At 40.3% G+C, this 15678-nt stretch overlaps 1 protein-coding gene across 1 annotated transcript in view; it reads right to left on the bottom strand.

The window, feature by feature from the left end:
* The window catches only part of EREG (epiregulin), a 43404-nt gene extending 33859 nt beyond the window's left edge, over positions 1-9545 (bottom strand). Inside the window, exon 1 of the mRNA XM_077846669.1 lies at positions 9505-9545. Coding sequence (XP_077702795.1) covers positions 9505-9545 — 41 coding nt within the window. The remainder of the gene's footprint in view (positions 1-9504) is intronic.
* Between the last annotated feature and the right edge of the window lie 6133 nt (positions 9546-15678).

Raw genomic sequence — 15678 nt, 5'->3', positions numbered from 1 at the left:
GACAGAACATAAAGACTCCTGACTCTGGGAAACGAAGTAGGGGTGGTTGTAGGGGAGGAGGGCGGGGGTAGGGGTGAATGGGTGCCGGGCACTGAGGGGGGCACTTGACGGGATGAGCACTGGGTGTTATTCTGTATGTTGGTAAATTGAACACCAATAAAAAATAGATTTATTATTAAAAAAATTTTAGAACATTGTCTGGCAGATATGAGTTACTCAGTATTGACTCTTGTTACTGTTAGTGGTGATTTAAAAGCTGTATTCTTTATTTTAATTTTTAATTTTTATTTTTTAAGTAATCTCTACACCCAGCGTCCGGCTGTAACCTATAAGCCTGAGATCAAGAGTCATGTGCTCTACCGACTGAGCCAGTCAGGTATCCCTAGGAGTTGTTTTCTCAATACCAAATTCGAATATTCTTGAAGTCAAAGTGATGCCTTGCTTGTGTTTGGATAATCCACTGCTGTGTCTTGTGTGTAATAAGTACCAAATACATACTTGTTGAATGAATTTGTTGATTACCAAAGCTGAATTCCATATTATAAATTATAGGAAGAGAAGGAAATTATGTTGGGACTCAGTCGTCCTATATTTGGTAGTGATCAGACATTACGATGTTAATAATTATTGCCATTGTAATTCCTATTATATTAATGACAGGCATATTATCTCAACTAGCTCCTGGACCAGTTTTGTTAGACACCTATGAATCAGATTTAGGGCTAATGGTGAGGAAGACTTGTCCATTAAACAGGCCTCTTAGCATTACTTCTTGGCATTCATTAGTACCACACACAGGTCACAGTGCCATAGGATGGGTTTGGTGTGGATAACTAAAGGCCTAATGATCAGAAGAAAAACTCAAGTCTTTAGAATATGCTGCTTGTTGAAGATTCTATAATGTCTTGAAACACACTGAGACCTGGTCAGATGATGAAGTAAATCATTTTCACATACACTACAGCGTTCTTCTATTGGAAACCACCAATTAGGAGCTCAACGAACACAAGACCCTGTGCTCCACGTGAAAAAGACTTGCTAACATTTGGATGCCCGTACTATGAAAATTACCACAGGAATGATCCTGAGACCTGAAAGATAAACATATCCGCGATGTTATTAAAAGAAGTGGCATCACCAACTCCATGGATTAACTAAGTTACTGTTATTGCCATTTTTCACATTTCAAGAATCTGCAATAGTTTTACATGTGCATCCCTCCCTGATTTTAAAGGACATACTGGGTGCAGCCACTCTGGAAAACTGTGTGGAGGTTCCTCAAAGAGTTAAAAATAGACCTGCCCTACGACCCAGCAATTGCACTGCTGGGGATTTACCCCAAAGATACAGATGCAATGAAACGCTGGGACACCTGCACCCCGATGTTTCTAGCAACAATGTCCACAATAGCCAAACTGGGTAAGGAGCCTCGGTGTCCATAGAAAGATGATGGATAAAGAAGATGTGGTCTATGTATACAATGGAATATTCCTCAGCCATTAGAAACAACAGATACTCACCATTTGCTTCGACATGGACGGAACTGGAGGGTATAATGCTGAGTGAAGGAAGTCAATCGGAGAAGGACAAACAGTGTATGTTCTCATTCATTTGGGGAATATAAATAATAGTGAAAGGGAATAGAAGGGAAGGGAGAAGAAATGTGTGGGAAATATCAGAAAGGGAGACAGAACATAAAGACTCCTAACTCTGGGAAACGAAGTAGGGGTGGTTGTAGGGGAGGAGGGCGGGGGGTAGGGGTGAATGGGTGACGGGCACTGAGGGGGGCACTTGACGGGATGAGCACTGGGTGTTATTCTGTATGTTGGTAAATTGAACACCAATAAATATAAATTTATTTAAAAAATTAATTAAATAAATAAATAAATAAATAAATAAATAAATAAATGACATAGCGACTGTAATAGAGAGCACAAGAGGGCCCAAGTTATTCAACGATCTTAGGTTTGAAATTAAAACACTGTTTTTCATTGACAGGAAAAGGTTTTAGCATGGCACTTATAATTAATAAATTATAAAAAAAATTAAATACAACATAATGCTTTTTTGACCCAGCTACGTCTTTTTATTGTTAACAAAAATTCTTTTCTCCAACTTCCTCACCAATTGACCTACACCTATGTTCAATCATGCATTTTTTCTGAATAGAGTTCCATTTATGTAGAGTTGTCATTACAAAGCCATCTTACCAAAATGTTATCATTTTCATGAGGTTTCCCAACCTCGCAAAATAGGTAGACTTTTCTGGATTGAGACCTGAATCAGTTTACATTATGATGCAGTATACCCAGGAATATATATATATTCATATATATCAGAAATAAATACTTTAAAAGCAATATGTTATCTTGTTCAGGTGCACTCTCGTTGAGATCACTCAGGTGATGTTTTCTGTTTTATTTCAGGGGAAAGAGTAAAAAAATAGCAGACTCATTAAAATCTATTGAATAACATATTAATTGATTGCAATATGCAATTTAGAAGAAAAACAAGTAAGTCAGCAGTGGTTTTCCTGTGGCTCCTGGAGCTCTATGAGGGATGTGAAGGGGTGGAGGACTCAGTCTCTGTAGTGGTCAGAGATGGCAGAGCAAATGCATATCCCTGGAGTGGATGGTTTCTACCTTTTCACTCTCACTTTTGATATGTTTTGTTGTGTGCCTGGGTCTTCCACATAAAATTTCACTTAAAGAAACATATCATTGGCTTAGAAGGTTTGGCAGTTACCTCTGTACATTATAATTTCCTTAACTTATAGGTCAAATTCTGTTATAACAAAAACCACTGCTTCTGAAATAATTGTATAAAATAAAAAATTTATCCTATGATGTTCTGTTTACTTCAAGTACTTCAAGTACTCTAGGCACAAAGTTTCGCTAAAACTCAAATATTTGCCTGGGTCCTTAGTATTTCCTTATAATGCAGTTTTCCTTACATTTCCTGACATTTTCTACCTGGCGTCAGGTAAAATTTCAAATTTATATTGTTAGGTTGTGTTAATCTGGTTAAATAATTTGCATGGATTTTAATCCCTTTGCTCAAAATTCAAGGCTAAATTTTGAGGGGTCACTGTTTTTGTTTCTGACAAGTGACTCTAGTTTATTCTTTAGAGGTTAAGATAGTTTATTGATTGCTTTATTCTTCATGCTGTTGCAGAGAAAGAACATTTCATTTCAGTCAATGGGAAAAGTCAAATCTTTCTTTAGACATTATCAGTTGACCAAAAGTGAGAAGAGAATATTCCCAAAGAGATATGTGATATTTTAAGCACAAGAGTGACATCCTATGGCTTTAAACTAATTGGAAAGAATTTAGAATGGTTATTAGAACTTCCTAAAATTACGTGTCTTTGGAATAGAGACACAGAAGCAGTTTATAAAGATGAATCAAGATTCGGATGGAGTTGGGGGAGGAGAGGCATAGGAAGCAAAAGAAGGGCGAGAACTTGTGTTGATTGATGGGCTGTCTGTGAAACATTAAGCTAAGAGCATGACACATATTCCTTTTTTTAATCCTACAACATGAGGCGCCTGGGTGGCTCAATTGGTTAAATGTCTACTTTCAGCTCATTTCATGATCTCAGGGCCCTGGGATTGAGCCCTGCATTGAGCTCCCTGCTCAGCGAGAGCCTGCTTCTCCCTCTCCTCCCTGCTCATCCTCTCTCTCACTCTCTCTCTCTTTCTCAAATAAATAAAATATTTTTTTTAAAAAAAAATCCTGCAACAACCCACTGAGTAGATATAATAATCATCAATTTACTGAGACTCAAATAACACATCCAAGGTCGTGCAGTGATGAAGCCGGGTTTGAAACTCAATTTGTTAGATTTCAAATTCCTGGTCTTTCCTGGTATTCTCTTTGCTTCTCAAGACCAGTCTACTGGTTCCCTAAGTTGCCTTCCTCTCTCCTGCCTAAGCACAGACTCTCTCACTGATCATGGTCAGAACCCTGAGCCACATTCATCTCACTCTCCCTCTCCTCAGCCCACTTATGGCCAAGCCCTTCGTGGCTCCTCCTCCCATTTGGGGACCCATCTCACCATTCAGACTCAGGTCTCTTAATCCTTAGCTTCCACTTAACCCCGTTTTAGTTTTAACTTTTGACTGCACAGCATAAGGCTACCTTGGGTTAATATGCCTCTTGGTTGAAAGCCGTACTAGAGCCCCACTTGAGTAATTCCTCCTATAAGAAAGTCACATCTCCAAAAGGAGAGGATTAACACTTACGCAGACACTTCACCTCCTTATGACTCAGGCTTTGGAGAGAAAGTATTCAGGCCTAAGATTTGAGATTTGAACTGTTAAGAACAGGTCTATTTGCATGAGGCTTTAGAGGAGCTGGAAAAAATTTTTAAAAGATTTTATTTATTTGAGAGAGAGAGAGAGATAGTGAGAGAGAGGGCAAGCAGGGAGAGACGGAGAATCAGGCTCCCTGCTGAGCAGGGAGCCAGATGTGGGGCTGGATCCCAGGACCCTGGGATCACGACCTGCGCCAAAGGCAGAGGCTCAACTGACTGAGCTACCCAGGTGTCCCGGAACTGGAGAATTGAGACTACTTGAGGCGAATATCTAGCTCCCAATGAAACCCTCAGGGGCATGCAGAGCGGAGTCAACCCTTTCCCCTACCCCAAGCCATATGTCAGGTAATGAAGAGAGTCATTCAAAGGGGAAGATGGTAAGGTGTCCTTTGCCTGAAGTGGAAAAGAACTTGGTGGTTGCGGGTGGGAGACTACTGGGTACATAGAAGGCAGAAAATTCAGAATGTTTTATAGAAGGGCTTCAGAGGCTAAACAGAAAATGCTGGAATTGTAAGTCAACCACAAAGCTATAGCATCCTGTTTTATAGAAAGCTGAGAGTATAGGGACATAGTTTCTTTGTAACATAACAACAGAATATAATGCTGTGAGGGAAAGGAGATTTCTCCCTGCTTTTAATCTTGAGTAAAAGAAAACAATGAAGAACTTTCTTCAAGTGAAGTATAGATCCTCAGGAATGGAAGTTTATTGCAACTAAAACCCTATTGACCATCTGGAAAACTCTGGTGTATAGTGTATAGAATTCCCAAGAGAACTTCCTCTTCTGTAGACTGGAGAAGGACATGGGGAGGATACTCAATTGCCCTAGGCCACACTAGAAAGGCCTGAGGAACACTTTTTTAAAGTTTCTCTCCTTTTCTGGATGGTGAAGCAGGCTCCATGTCTCCACTTTTTTCATCTTCTGTAGCACCTGGCTCTGTACCTGGAGTGTAATCAATGCTCCATCAATGTTCTTCAGGGTTGGGCATTAAACGAGATGACAGATGTGAAAGCATGGAAGAGGGGGGATGGTTAAAAATCATGGATTTGGAGCCAGATTTCCTAGGTTGAAATCCTACTACTCCATTTACTAATAGGGTGACCCTGGCAAGACACTTAACCTTTTAGTGCCTCAGTTTCCCCCTACTTATAAAGTAGAAATAATATTACTGTGTTTTAAAGATGTTATGATTCTTAAATAAGCATGAAGTGTTTAGAACTGTACCTGGCTCACTGTAAGAGTTCGGTAAAGCTTAACCACTTGGAATTTAGCAACTTGGAAACTATAAATTATACAAGGTTTTCATTGTTTTTAAAATGACTGAGATTGGATAAGAAGCTACTGTGATACAGTAAACCCATGACATTTGATTGCTTAATAATTTCCATTTGACTGTTTATTTCCATACCTGATTGTAACTTGGAGTAATTAGTAATTTGACTTGATCTTGCATGCAAGATGAATCTTTTCTCTGGAAAGTGTGCCCCAAAACATCATCCTCAGCACCTGAAACCTCCTATAACTACACAGTCTTTATCTATTTTCCTAATAAGCAATTTAAGAACAAGGATAATGTCTGTCTTATTTCTAGAGCCTGAAACAATAATAAAAATAGCTTAAAAATATGATGCATCTACTACTTGGCAGCTACTATGCTAAAAGCTTATATAATTGACCTCGATATCTCATTCAATACTCACAACAATCCTTTGAAGTTGACACCATTATTGTAATAGATTATTGTTCAAAAATATTCACTCCCCTTCCCCGCACTTACATGTGTTGAAGGTACTTCCCTATGTCTTGATTCTGCTTTCAGCCATATGACTTGCTTGGACAAATGGGATGTAAGCAGATCTGATGCTAGTTGAGGCTTGAAAAGCATGTGCATGGGTGCCCTTGCTTTCTCGAAGCTCTGCAGTTATCATGAGAACCAATGACTAGTCTACCCACTGGTCCCAGGGGAAGGATGAGGGACATGTGGAACAGAGAGCTAAGTCCCTAGCCAACACCAGTCAAGATCAACCCACCTCCAGACCGATTGCAAACTCATGAGGAAACTCATCCAAAATCAACAGAACTGGGCAGCCCAGGTGGCTCAGTGGTTTAGCGCTGCCTTCGGCCCAGGGAGTGATCCTGGAGACCTGGGATCAAGTCCCATGTCAGACTCCCTGCATGGAGCTTGCTTCTCCCTCTGCCTGTGTCTCTGCCTGTCTCTCTCTCTCTCTCTGTATCTCATGAATAAATAAATAAAATCTTAAAAAAAAATCAACTGAACTTCCCGGCTTCCTGTAGAGGCACTGTATCCTATCAATTTTAATAAGTTGTATTTTTATTTTCACTTAGTTCAAAATGTTTTTATTTTCACTTGAGACTTCTTTGACTGTGTGTCACTTAGAAGTGTGTTGTTTAATTACAAAATTTTGAGGATTTTCCAGCTATTTTTGTTACTGATTTGAAGTTTAATTCCACTGTGCTCTGAAATAATTTTTTGCATGATTTCTATTTTTTTTAAGCTTGTTGAGGTATGTTATATGGCCCAGTATGCGGTCTATCTTAGTGAATGTTCCATGTGAGCTTCAGAATAATGTGTTCTCTGCTTCTGTTGGATGGAGGATTCTATAAATGTCATTTAGGTCATTTTGACTGATATGATCTTCAGGTCAACTGTATCTTTCTGCCTGCTTGACCTATCAACTACTGAAAGAGAGTTGTTGAAGTCTCTAACTATAATAGCAAATTTGTCTATTTCTCTTGTCTATTTCTTCTATCAATTTTGGATTGATTTTTTTAATATTCTGTTACTGGATGCATACACATTTAAGATTGCTTTGTCTTCTTGGAGAATTGAACACTGTACCATTATCTAATGCCCTCTCTATCCCTGGTGATTTTCCCTATTCCAAAGTCTGCCTTTCCTGACATCAATACATCTCCTCCATCTATTTTCCATTAATTCAACATGGTATATCTTTCTCCATCCCTATACTTCTAACTTTTCTGAGTTTTTTTTTTTTATTTAAAATGAACTTCTTACAGACACTGTGTAGTTGGGTCACTAACAATCTGTCTTTTAATTGCTGTATTTAGACAATTCTCATTTAAATTGATTTTGTATACAGTGGGTTTAATATTGACCATACTTATATCTATTTTCCATTCATTGTATTTGTTCCCTGTTTTCATTCATGGCTTCTACTATTTTTCTGCTCTTGCTTTGTTTGTGTTTATTCTTGCCTTTTATCATATCTTGTAATTTTTTGTTGAAAGCTGGGCATTATGTATCAGGAAATAGAAACTGAGGTAAACTTTAGTGTCAGGTTTTATGTTAATCTGGCTAGTTAATTGGGCTATATGTAATGTTTCTTACAGTGGTCAGTATAACAGGCTTAAAAATTCCTCTAGAGTATTTTTGTGTGTGTGTTCCCTCATTACTTTGGGCTTCCCTAAGTACTTTTCTTCAGAGAGAGTCTGCAAATCTTGCTGCTCTTTCAGCTATAATCTACTCTTTTATACTGGAATCCCATTGCATTGGTATAAGTTTGTGGGAAGAGAGATGTTCTATAATCTTATGATGAAATCTGCTTTTTCATGAGTCTTTGTCTCTGGGCTGTGAGCTTGACAAGTGTTCCTTAGATTGTTTTATCCTCTGTCAGATGAGGTAAGAAGACTAGAGGGAGGTAGAGTGATATAAATGCCCTTGTCCCATGTGGGATAAGGCTGTGGTAAAGTATTTCCTGTGGAAAATAGATGTTTGTTCTGGAGAATGCTCTATGCATATTTTGGTTTTTTTTCTATGCATATTTTGTAAGGTTATACTTCCTGTTCTCAGTCAGAGCCAGGAAGGTCTCTTTCTTAGCTCTTCACCAGGAGAAACTTATGGCTTCCTGGAGATAAAACCCATTAAAGTAGGGAGCCCCCTCTCTTCTCTGCCAACAATACAACCCCCAGACATTTCTCACTCCCAAAGAATTCCATACTCAGCCTCTAACAAGCCATCAGAATTACCATCTATTTACTAGCAACATTTGATGAATTACCTATTTGTCAAAATCACTATCAGTGTGTAGCTCTAGGGGCATCTGTTTCAGATAGAAACAGCAGATTTCAGCAGTGACTCTAAATTCATCTGTCTCTTTAGATTTGGGTAGCAGTTTGTCCTGTGACCTTAGTTCTCTAATAGATCCAAGAAAATGTGTTGATTTTTAATTTGTTCAACAGTTTCTTTTTGTCAGAAGTGATGCCTTCTAAGCTCTTTACATGTTGGAACTGGAATCAGATAACCATCAAATCATTTTTTAAGTAGTGAAGATGTTAGTCATAAATTACATTCTTACTTGAAATAGATTAATCTCATTCTTTTTTTTAATTTTTTTTTATTTATGATAGCCACAGACAGAGAGAGAGAGAGAGAGAGGCAGAGGGAGAAGCAGGCTCCATGCACCGGGAGCCCGATGTGGGATTCGATCCCGGATCTCCAGGATCGTGCCCTGGGCCAAAGGCAGGCGCCAAACCGCTGCGCCACCCAGGGATCCCAGATTAATCTCATTCTTAACAGCATTCCTCAAATAAACTCTACTCATACATTTTCCAATTTGTAAAAAGTCCATTAAAAATAATCTGAGACACAACAGTTTTGCCATTGAATATCAGATTAGTATGTGTATTTGTCTTCTATCAGTGAACTTATTTTCTTCTTGGGCCCACTCCCATCCCAATGGAACCTGTGATTTTAATTGTGCGATAAAAGTGTATAGTAACATCAGAGACCAGATAAAGACAGTTTCCAGAGAAGAAGTGCCTATGGATCCACTGTTTGTACCTGGAAACAAAGACAATGTTGGTCTTGCAAAGAAGCTATGTAATAATAATTATTATTATCATCACATAAGAATGAACAGTAATTATGTCATAGATATGGTTATAGAAATATACTGGTAAAAATACAGGTAAACCCCATTGGATTTCTTTCATTTATCTATTTGGTCAAATTTGTAGTATTTAAACTCATCCTATTTTCCTGTTCATCTTCTTGTTTAAATACTCATACAGGTATTTAAGATATCCTGAGTAAACCCCAAGAGTTTAATATCTAGCCCAACTCAGAGTCATTCTCATTTGAAATAAAAGCATGGATTAATGCTGGCAGTTAGTCTGTTCATGTAAGTACCAGATAGACTCAGAATTTACCAGAACTGGGATTTGGTGGCAAGATCACCCTGGAAAGCCATGGTGAAACCTGAGAACAGATTCAGATCAGTGTCTGTGTTGGAATTTCTGGGCTGAGCAGAAAACCAAGAACAGCCACAGGAATGGGGTATGTTGAATGGAAGGAAAACCTTTAAATTTTGAGTCGTGGTGAACAGATTTTCTCTCAGTTGAAATGAGACAAATCAGGATGTCCTCAAAGAGTAAGATGTTTCCAGGAGGTACTCTGGGTGGTAAGTATAGAGACCGACTAGATCACAAAGGATTGGTGCAGTTGTTGTCTTTAAAAACGGAGGTGGGGTCTGGCAGGCAGATGGCTATCTATGGTTGGAGTGAGATTTTGCCAAAAGTCAGCAGAATGGATCAGATAGCTTCTTGAAGGTATTGAGTCTGCTATTGATGATTTTCACTCTTTTTAAACTTCAGCTCTACACACATTAGTGTGAAATTAACAAACTTGAATCAGTTTTATCTGTAGAATGGAGCTAACAGAACATTCACCGTGGGACACTTTTGAGGTTGAAATAATTTCACATATTCAGAAGAATTCCTGACCCATAGAAGGTACTCAAGAAATGATACATCAATTCCCCCTAAACACACATACACACACAGTAATCAAGAAACAATCATTGTCCATGATGAAGCTCACAGATAAACAGTATATGCCAAAATGTCAGAGAGGGCCCTTTAATTTTAATCTAAGATAAACAAAAGTTTAGCAGATATAGATTTCCTCATTGTAGGGAGTGTTGCAATGCTGTGACAGTTTAAGCAATATTTTCACATATGCATAGGTGCTGGATATCAGAAGGATACTTAATTATAAACAATGAGAGGAGGGGCAGATGGCGGAGGAGTAGGGTCCCCAAGTCACCTGTCCCCACCAAATTCCCTAGATAACCTTCAAATCACCCTGAAACTCTACGAATTTGGCCTGAGATTTAAAGAGAGACCAGCTGGAATGCTACAGTGAGAAGAGTTCGTGCTTCTATCAAGGTAGGAAGACGGGAAAAAAGAAATAAAGACACAAAAGGCCTCCAAGGGGGAGGGGCCCCGCGAGGAGCCGGGCTGAGGCCGGGGCAAGTGTCCCCAGGACAGGAGAGCCCCGTCCCGGAGGAGCAGGAGCTGCACCAACCTTCCCGGGCGGAAAGGGGCTGCAGGGAGGTGGAGCAGGACCCCAGGAGGGCGGGGATGCCCTCGGGCTCCCGGGGACACTAACAGACACCTGCGCCCCGGGAGAGTGCGCCGAGCTCCCTAAGGGCTGCAGCGCCACAGCGGACCCGGAGCAGCTCGGAGGGGGGAGGGGGCGGCTCCGCAGAGGGGGTTGCAGGGCGGGAGCGCGAATCCAACAGCGCACACCGGGAGCCCAGGGCGCCGGGACACAGCCCAGGATCCGGCCTCCCCCGGGACAGGCAGAGGCCGGGAGGGCCCAGGACAGCAAGGACGCTCCTGCCCCGAGCTGAGCAGATCAGCGGCCCCGCCCCGGAGCCTCCAGGCGCTGCAGACGGAGAGCTCCGTGGTTACTGCAGGAGCTGACTCCAGGGCTGCAGAGCTGCCGCCGCCACTGCGGTTGTTCCTCCTGTGGCCTCACGGGGTGAACAACCCCCACTGAGCCCTGCACCAGGCAGGGGCTGAGCAGCTCCCCCAAGTGCTAACACCTGAGAATCAGCACAACAGGCCCCTAGACCAGAAGACCAGCTAGACGGACAAGTTCCAGGGGAAGTCAAGGGACTTAGAGTATACAGAATCAGAAGATACTCCCCCGTGGGTTTTTCTTTTTTCTTTTTTTCTTTTTGATTTCTGTTTGCTTCCCCCACCCTTTTTTTTCCTTTCTTTCTTTTCCTTTCTTTTATTTTTTCTTTTTTTCTTCCCTTTTTCTTTTTTCTTTTTCTCTTTTCTTCCCTTCTTTCTCTCTCTTTTTCTCCTTTTCCCAATACTACTTGTTTCTGGCCACTCTGCACTGAGCAAAATGACTAGAAGGAAAACCTCACCTCAAAAGAAAGAATCAGAAACAGTCCTCTCTCCCACAGAGTTACAAAATCTGGATTACAATTCAATGTCAGAAAGCCAATTCAGAAGCACTATTATACAGCTACTGATGGCTCTAGAAAAAAGCATAAAGGACTCAAGAGACTTCATGACTGCAGAATTTAGATCCAATCAGGCAGAAATTAAAAATCAACTGAATGAGATGCAATCCAAACTAGAAGTCCTAACGACGAGGGTTAACGAGGTGGAAGAACGAGTGAGTGACATAGAAGACAAGTTGATAGCAAAGAGGGAAACTGAGGAAAAAAGAGACAAACAATTAAAAGACCATGAAGACAGATTAAGGGAAATAAACGACAGCCTGAGGAAGAAAAACCTACGTTTAATTGGGGTTCCCGAGGGCGCCAAAAGGGCCAGAGGGCCAGAATATGTATTTGAACAAATCCTAGCTGAAAACTTTCCTAATCTGGGAAGGGAAACAGCATTCAGATCCAGGAAATAGAGAGATCCCCCCCTAAAATCAATAAACCGTTCAACACCTCAACATTTAATAGTAAAGCTTGCAAATTCCAAAGATAAAGAGAAGATCCTTAAAGCAGCAAGAGACAAGAAATGCCTGACTTTTATGGGGAGGAGTATTAGGGTAACAGCAGACCTCTCCACAGAGACCTGGCAGGCCAGAAAGGGCTGGCAGGATATATTCAGGGTCCTCAATGAGAAGAACATGCAACCAAGAATACTTTATCCAGCAAGGCTCTCATTCAGAATGGAAGGAGAGATAAGGAGCTTCCAAGACAGGCAGGAACTGAAAGAATATGTGGCCTCCAAACCAGCTCTGCAAGAAATTTTAAGGGAGACTCTTAAAATCCACCTTTACGAAGAAGTTCAGTGGAACAATCCACAAAAAACAAGGACTGAAAGATATCATGATGACACTAAACTCATATCTGTCAATAGTAACTCTGAACGTGAACGGGCTTAATGACCCCATCAAAAGGCGCAGGGTTTCAGACTGGATAAAAAAGCAGGACCCATCTATTTGCTGTCTACAAGAGACTCATTTTAGACAGAAGGACACCTACAGCCTGAAAATAAAAGGTTGGAGAACCATTTACCATTCAAATGGTCCTCAAAAGAAAGCAGGGGTAGCCATCCTTATATCAGATAAACTAAAATTTACCCCAAAGACTGTAGTGAGAGATGAAGAGGGACACTATCTCATACTTAAAGGATCTATCCAACAAGAGGACTTAACAATCCTTTACATATATGCCCTGAATGTGGGAGCTGCCAAATATATAAACCAATTAATAACCAAAGTGAAGAAATACTTAGATAATAATACACTTATACTTGGTGACTTCAATCTAGCGCTTTCTATACTCGATAGGTCTTCTAAGCACAACATCTCCAAAGAAATGAGAACTTTAAATGATACACTGGACCAGATGGATTTCACAGATATCTACAGAACTTTACATCCAAACTCAACTGAATACACATTCTTCTCAAGCGCACATGGAACTTTCTCCAGAATAGACCACATACTGGGTCACAAATCAGGTCTGAACCGATACCAAAAGATTGGGATTGTCCCCTGCATATTCTCAGACCATAATGCCTTGAAATCAGAACTAAATCACAACAAGAAGTTAGGAAGGACCTCAAACACGTGGAGGTTAAGGACCATCCTGCTAAAAGATGAAAGGGTCATCAGGAAATTAAGGAAGAATTAAAAAGATTCATGGAAACTAATGAGAATGAAGATACAACCGTTCAAAATCTTTGGGATGCAGCAAAAGCCGTCCTAAGGGGGAAATACATCACAATACAAGCATCCATTCAAAAACTGGAAAGAACTCAAATACAGAAGCTAACCTTACACATAAAGGAGGTAGAGAAAAAACAGCATAGATCCTACACCCAGCAGAAGAAGAGCGTTAAAGATTCGAGCAGAACTAACGAAATAGAGACCAGAAGAATTGTGGAACAGATCAACAGAACCAGGAGTTGGTTATTTGAAAGAATTAATAAGATAGATAAACCATTAGCCAGCCTTATTAAAAAGAAGAGAGAGAAGACTCAAATTAATAAATTCATGAATGAGAAAGGAGAGATCACTACCAACACCAAGGAAATACAAACGATTTTAAAAACATATTATGAGCAGCTCTACGCCAATAAATTAGGCAATCTAGAAGAAATGGATGCATTCCTGGAAAGCCACAAACTACCAAAACTGGAACAGGAAGAAATAGAAAACCTGAACAGGCCTACAACCAGGGAGGAAATTGAAGCAGTCATCAAAAACCTCCCAAGACACAAGAGTCCAGGGCCAGCTGGCTTCCCAGGGGAATTCTATCAAACATTTAAAGAAGAAACCATACCTATTCTCCTAAAGCTGTTTGGAAAGATAGTAAGAGATGGAGTACTTCCAAATTCGTTCTATGAGGCCAGCATCACCTTAATTCCAAAACCAGACTAAGACCCCACCAAAAAGTAGAATTACAGACCAATATCCCTGATGAACATGGATGCAAAAATTCTCAACAAGATACTGGCCAATAGGATCCAACAGTATATTCAGAAGATTATTCACCACGACCAAGTAGGATTTATCCCCGGGACACAAGGCTGGTTCAACACTCGTAAAACAATCAATGTGATTCATCATATCAGCAAGAGAAAAACCAAGAACCATATGATCCTCTCATTAGATGCAGAGAAAGCATTTAACAAAATACAGCATCCATTGCTGATCAAAACTCTTCAGAGTGTAGGGATAGAGGGAACATTTCTCAGCATCTTAAAAGCCATCTACGAAAAGCCCACAGCAAATATTATTCTCAATGGGGAAGCACTGGGAGCCTTTCCCCTAAGATCAGGAACATGGCAGGGATGTCCACTCTCACCACTGCTATTCAACATAGTACTGGAAGTCCTAGCCTCAGCAATCAGACAACAAAAAGACATCAAAGGCATTCAAATTGGCAAAGAAGAAGTCAAACTCTCCCTCTTAGCCAATGACATGATAATCTACACAGAAAACCCAGAAGTCTCCACCCCAAGATTGCTAGAACTCATACAGCAATTCGGTAGCATGGCAGGATACAAAATCAATGCCCAGAAATCAATGGCATTTCTATACACTAACAATGAGACTGAAGAAAGAGAAATTAAGGAGTCAATCCCATTTACAATTGCACCCAAAAGCATAAGATACCTAGGAATGAACCTAACCAAAGAGGTAAAGGATCTATACCCTAAAAACTATAAAATGCTTCTGAAAGAAATTGAGGAAGACACAAAGAGATGGACAAATATTCCATGCTCATGGATTGGCAGAATTAATATTGTGAAAATGTCAATGTTACCCAGGGCAATGTACACGTTTAATGCAATCCCTATCAAAATACCATGGACTTTCTTCAGAGAGTGAGAACAAATTATTTTAAGATTTGTGTGGAATCAGAAAAGACCCCGACTAGCCAGGGGAATTTTAAAAAAGAAAACCATATCTGGGGGCATCACAATGCCAGATTTCAGGTTGTACTACAAAGCTGTGGTCATCAAGACAGTGTGGTACTGGCACAAAAACAGACACATAGATCAGTGGAACAGAATAGAGAATCCAGAAGTGGACCCTGAACTTTATGGGCAACTAATATTCGATAAAGGAGGAAAGACTATCCATTGGAAGAAAGACAGTCTCTTCAATAAATGGTGCTGGGAAAATTGGACATCCACATGCAGAAGAATGAAACTAGACCACTCTCTTTCACCATACACAAAGATAAACTCAAAATGGATGAAAGATCTAAATGTGAGACAAGATTCCATCAAAATCCTAGAGAAGAACACAGGCAACACCCTTTTTGAACTCGGCCATAGTAACTTCTTGCAAGATACGTCCACGAAGGCAAGAGAAACAAAAGCAAAAATGAACTATTGGGACTTCATCAAGATAAGAAGCTTTTGCACAGCAAAGGATACAGTCAACAAAACTCAAAGACAACCTACAGATGGGAGAAGAGATTTGCAAATGACGTATCAGATAAAGGGCTAGTTTCCAAGATCTATAAAGAACTTATTAAACTCAACACCAGGGATCCCTGGGTGGCGCAGCGGTTTGGCGCCTGCCTTTGGCCCAGGGCGCGATCCTGG

The sequence above is a fragment of the Canis aureus genome, chromosome 14 (assembly GCF_053574225.1).
Source record: "Canis aureus isolate CA01 chromosome 14, VMU_Caureus_v.1.0, whole genome shotgun sequence".
Taxonomy (NCBI): Eukaryota; Metazoa; Chordata; class Mammalia; order Carnivora; family Canidae; genus Canis; species Canis aureus.
Note: the sequence above shows the minus strand (reverse complement) of the source record. Positions and strands in the feature narration are given on the sequence as shown.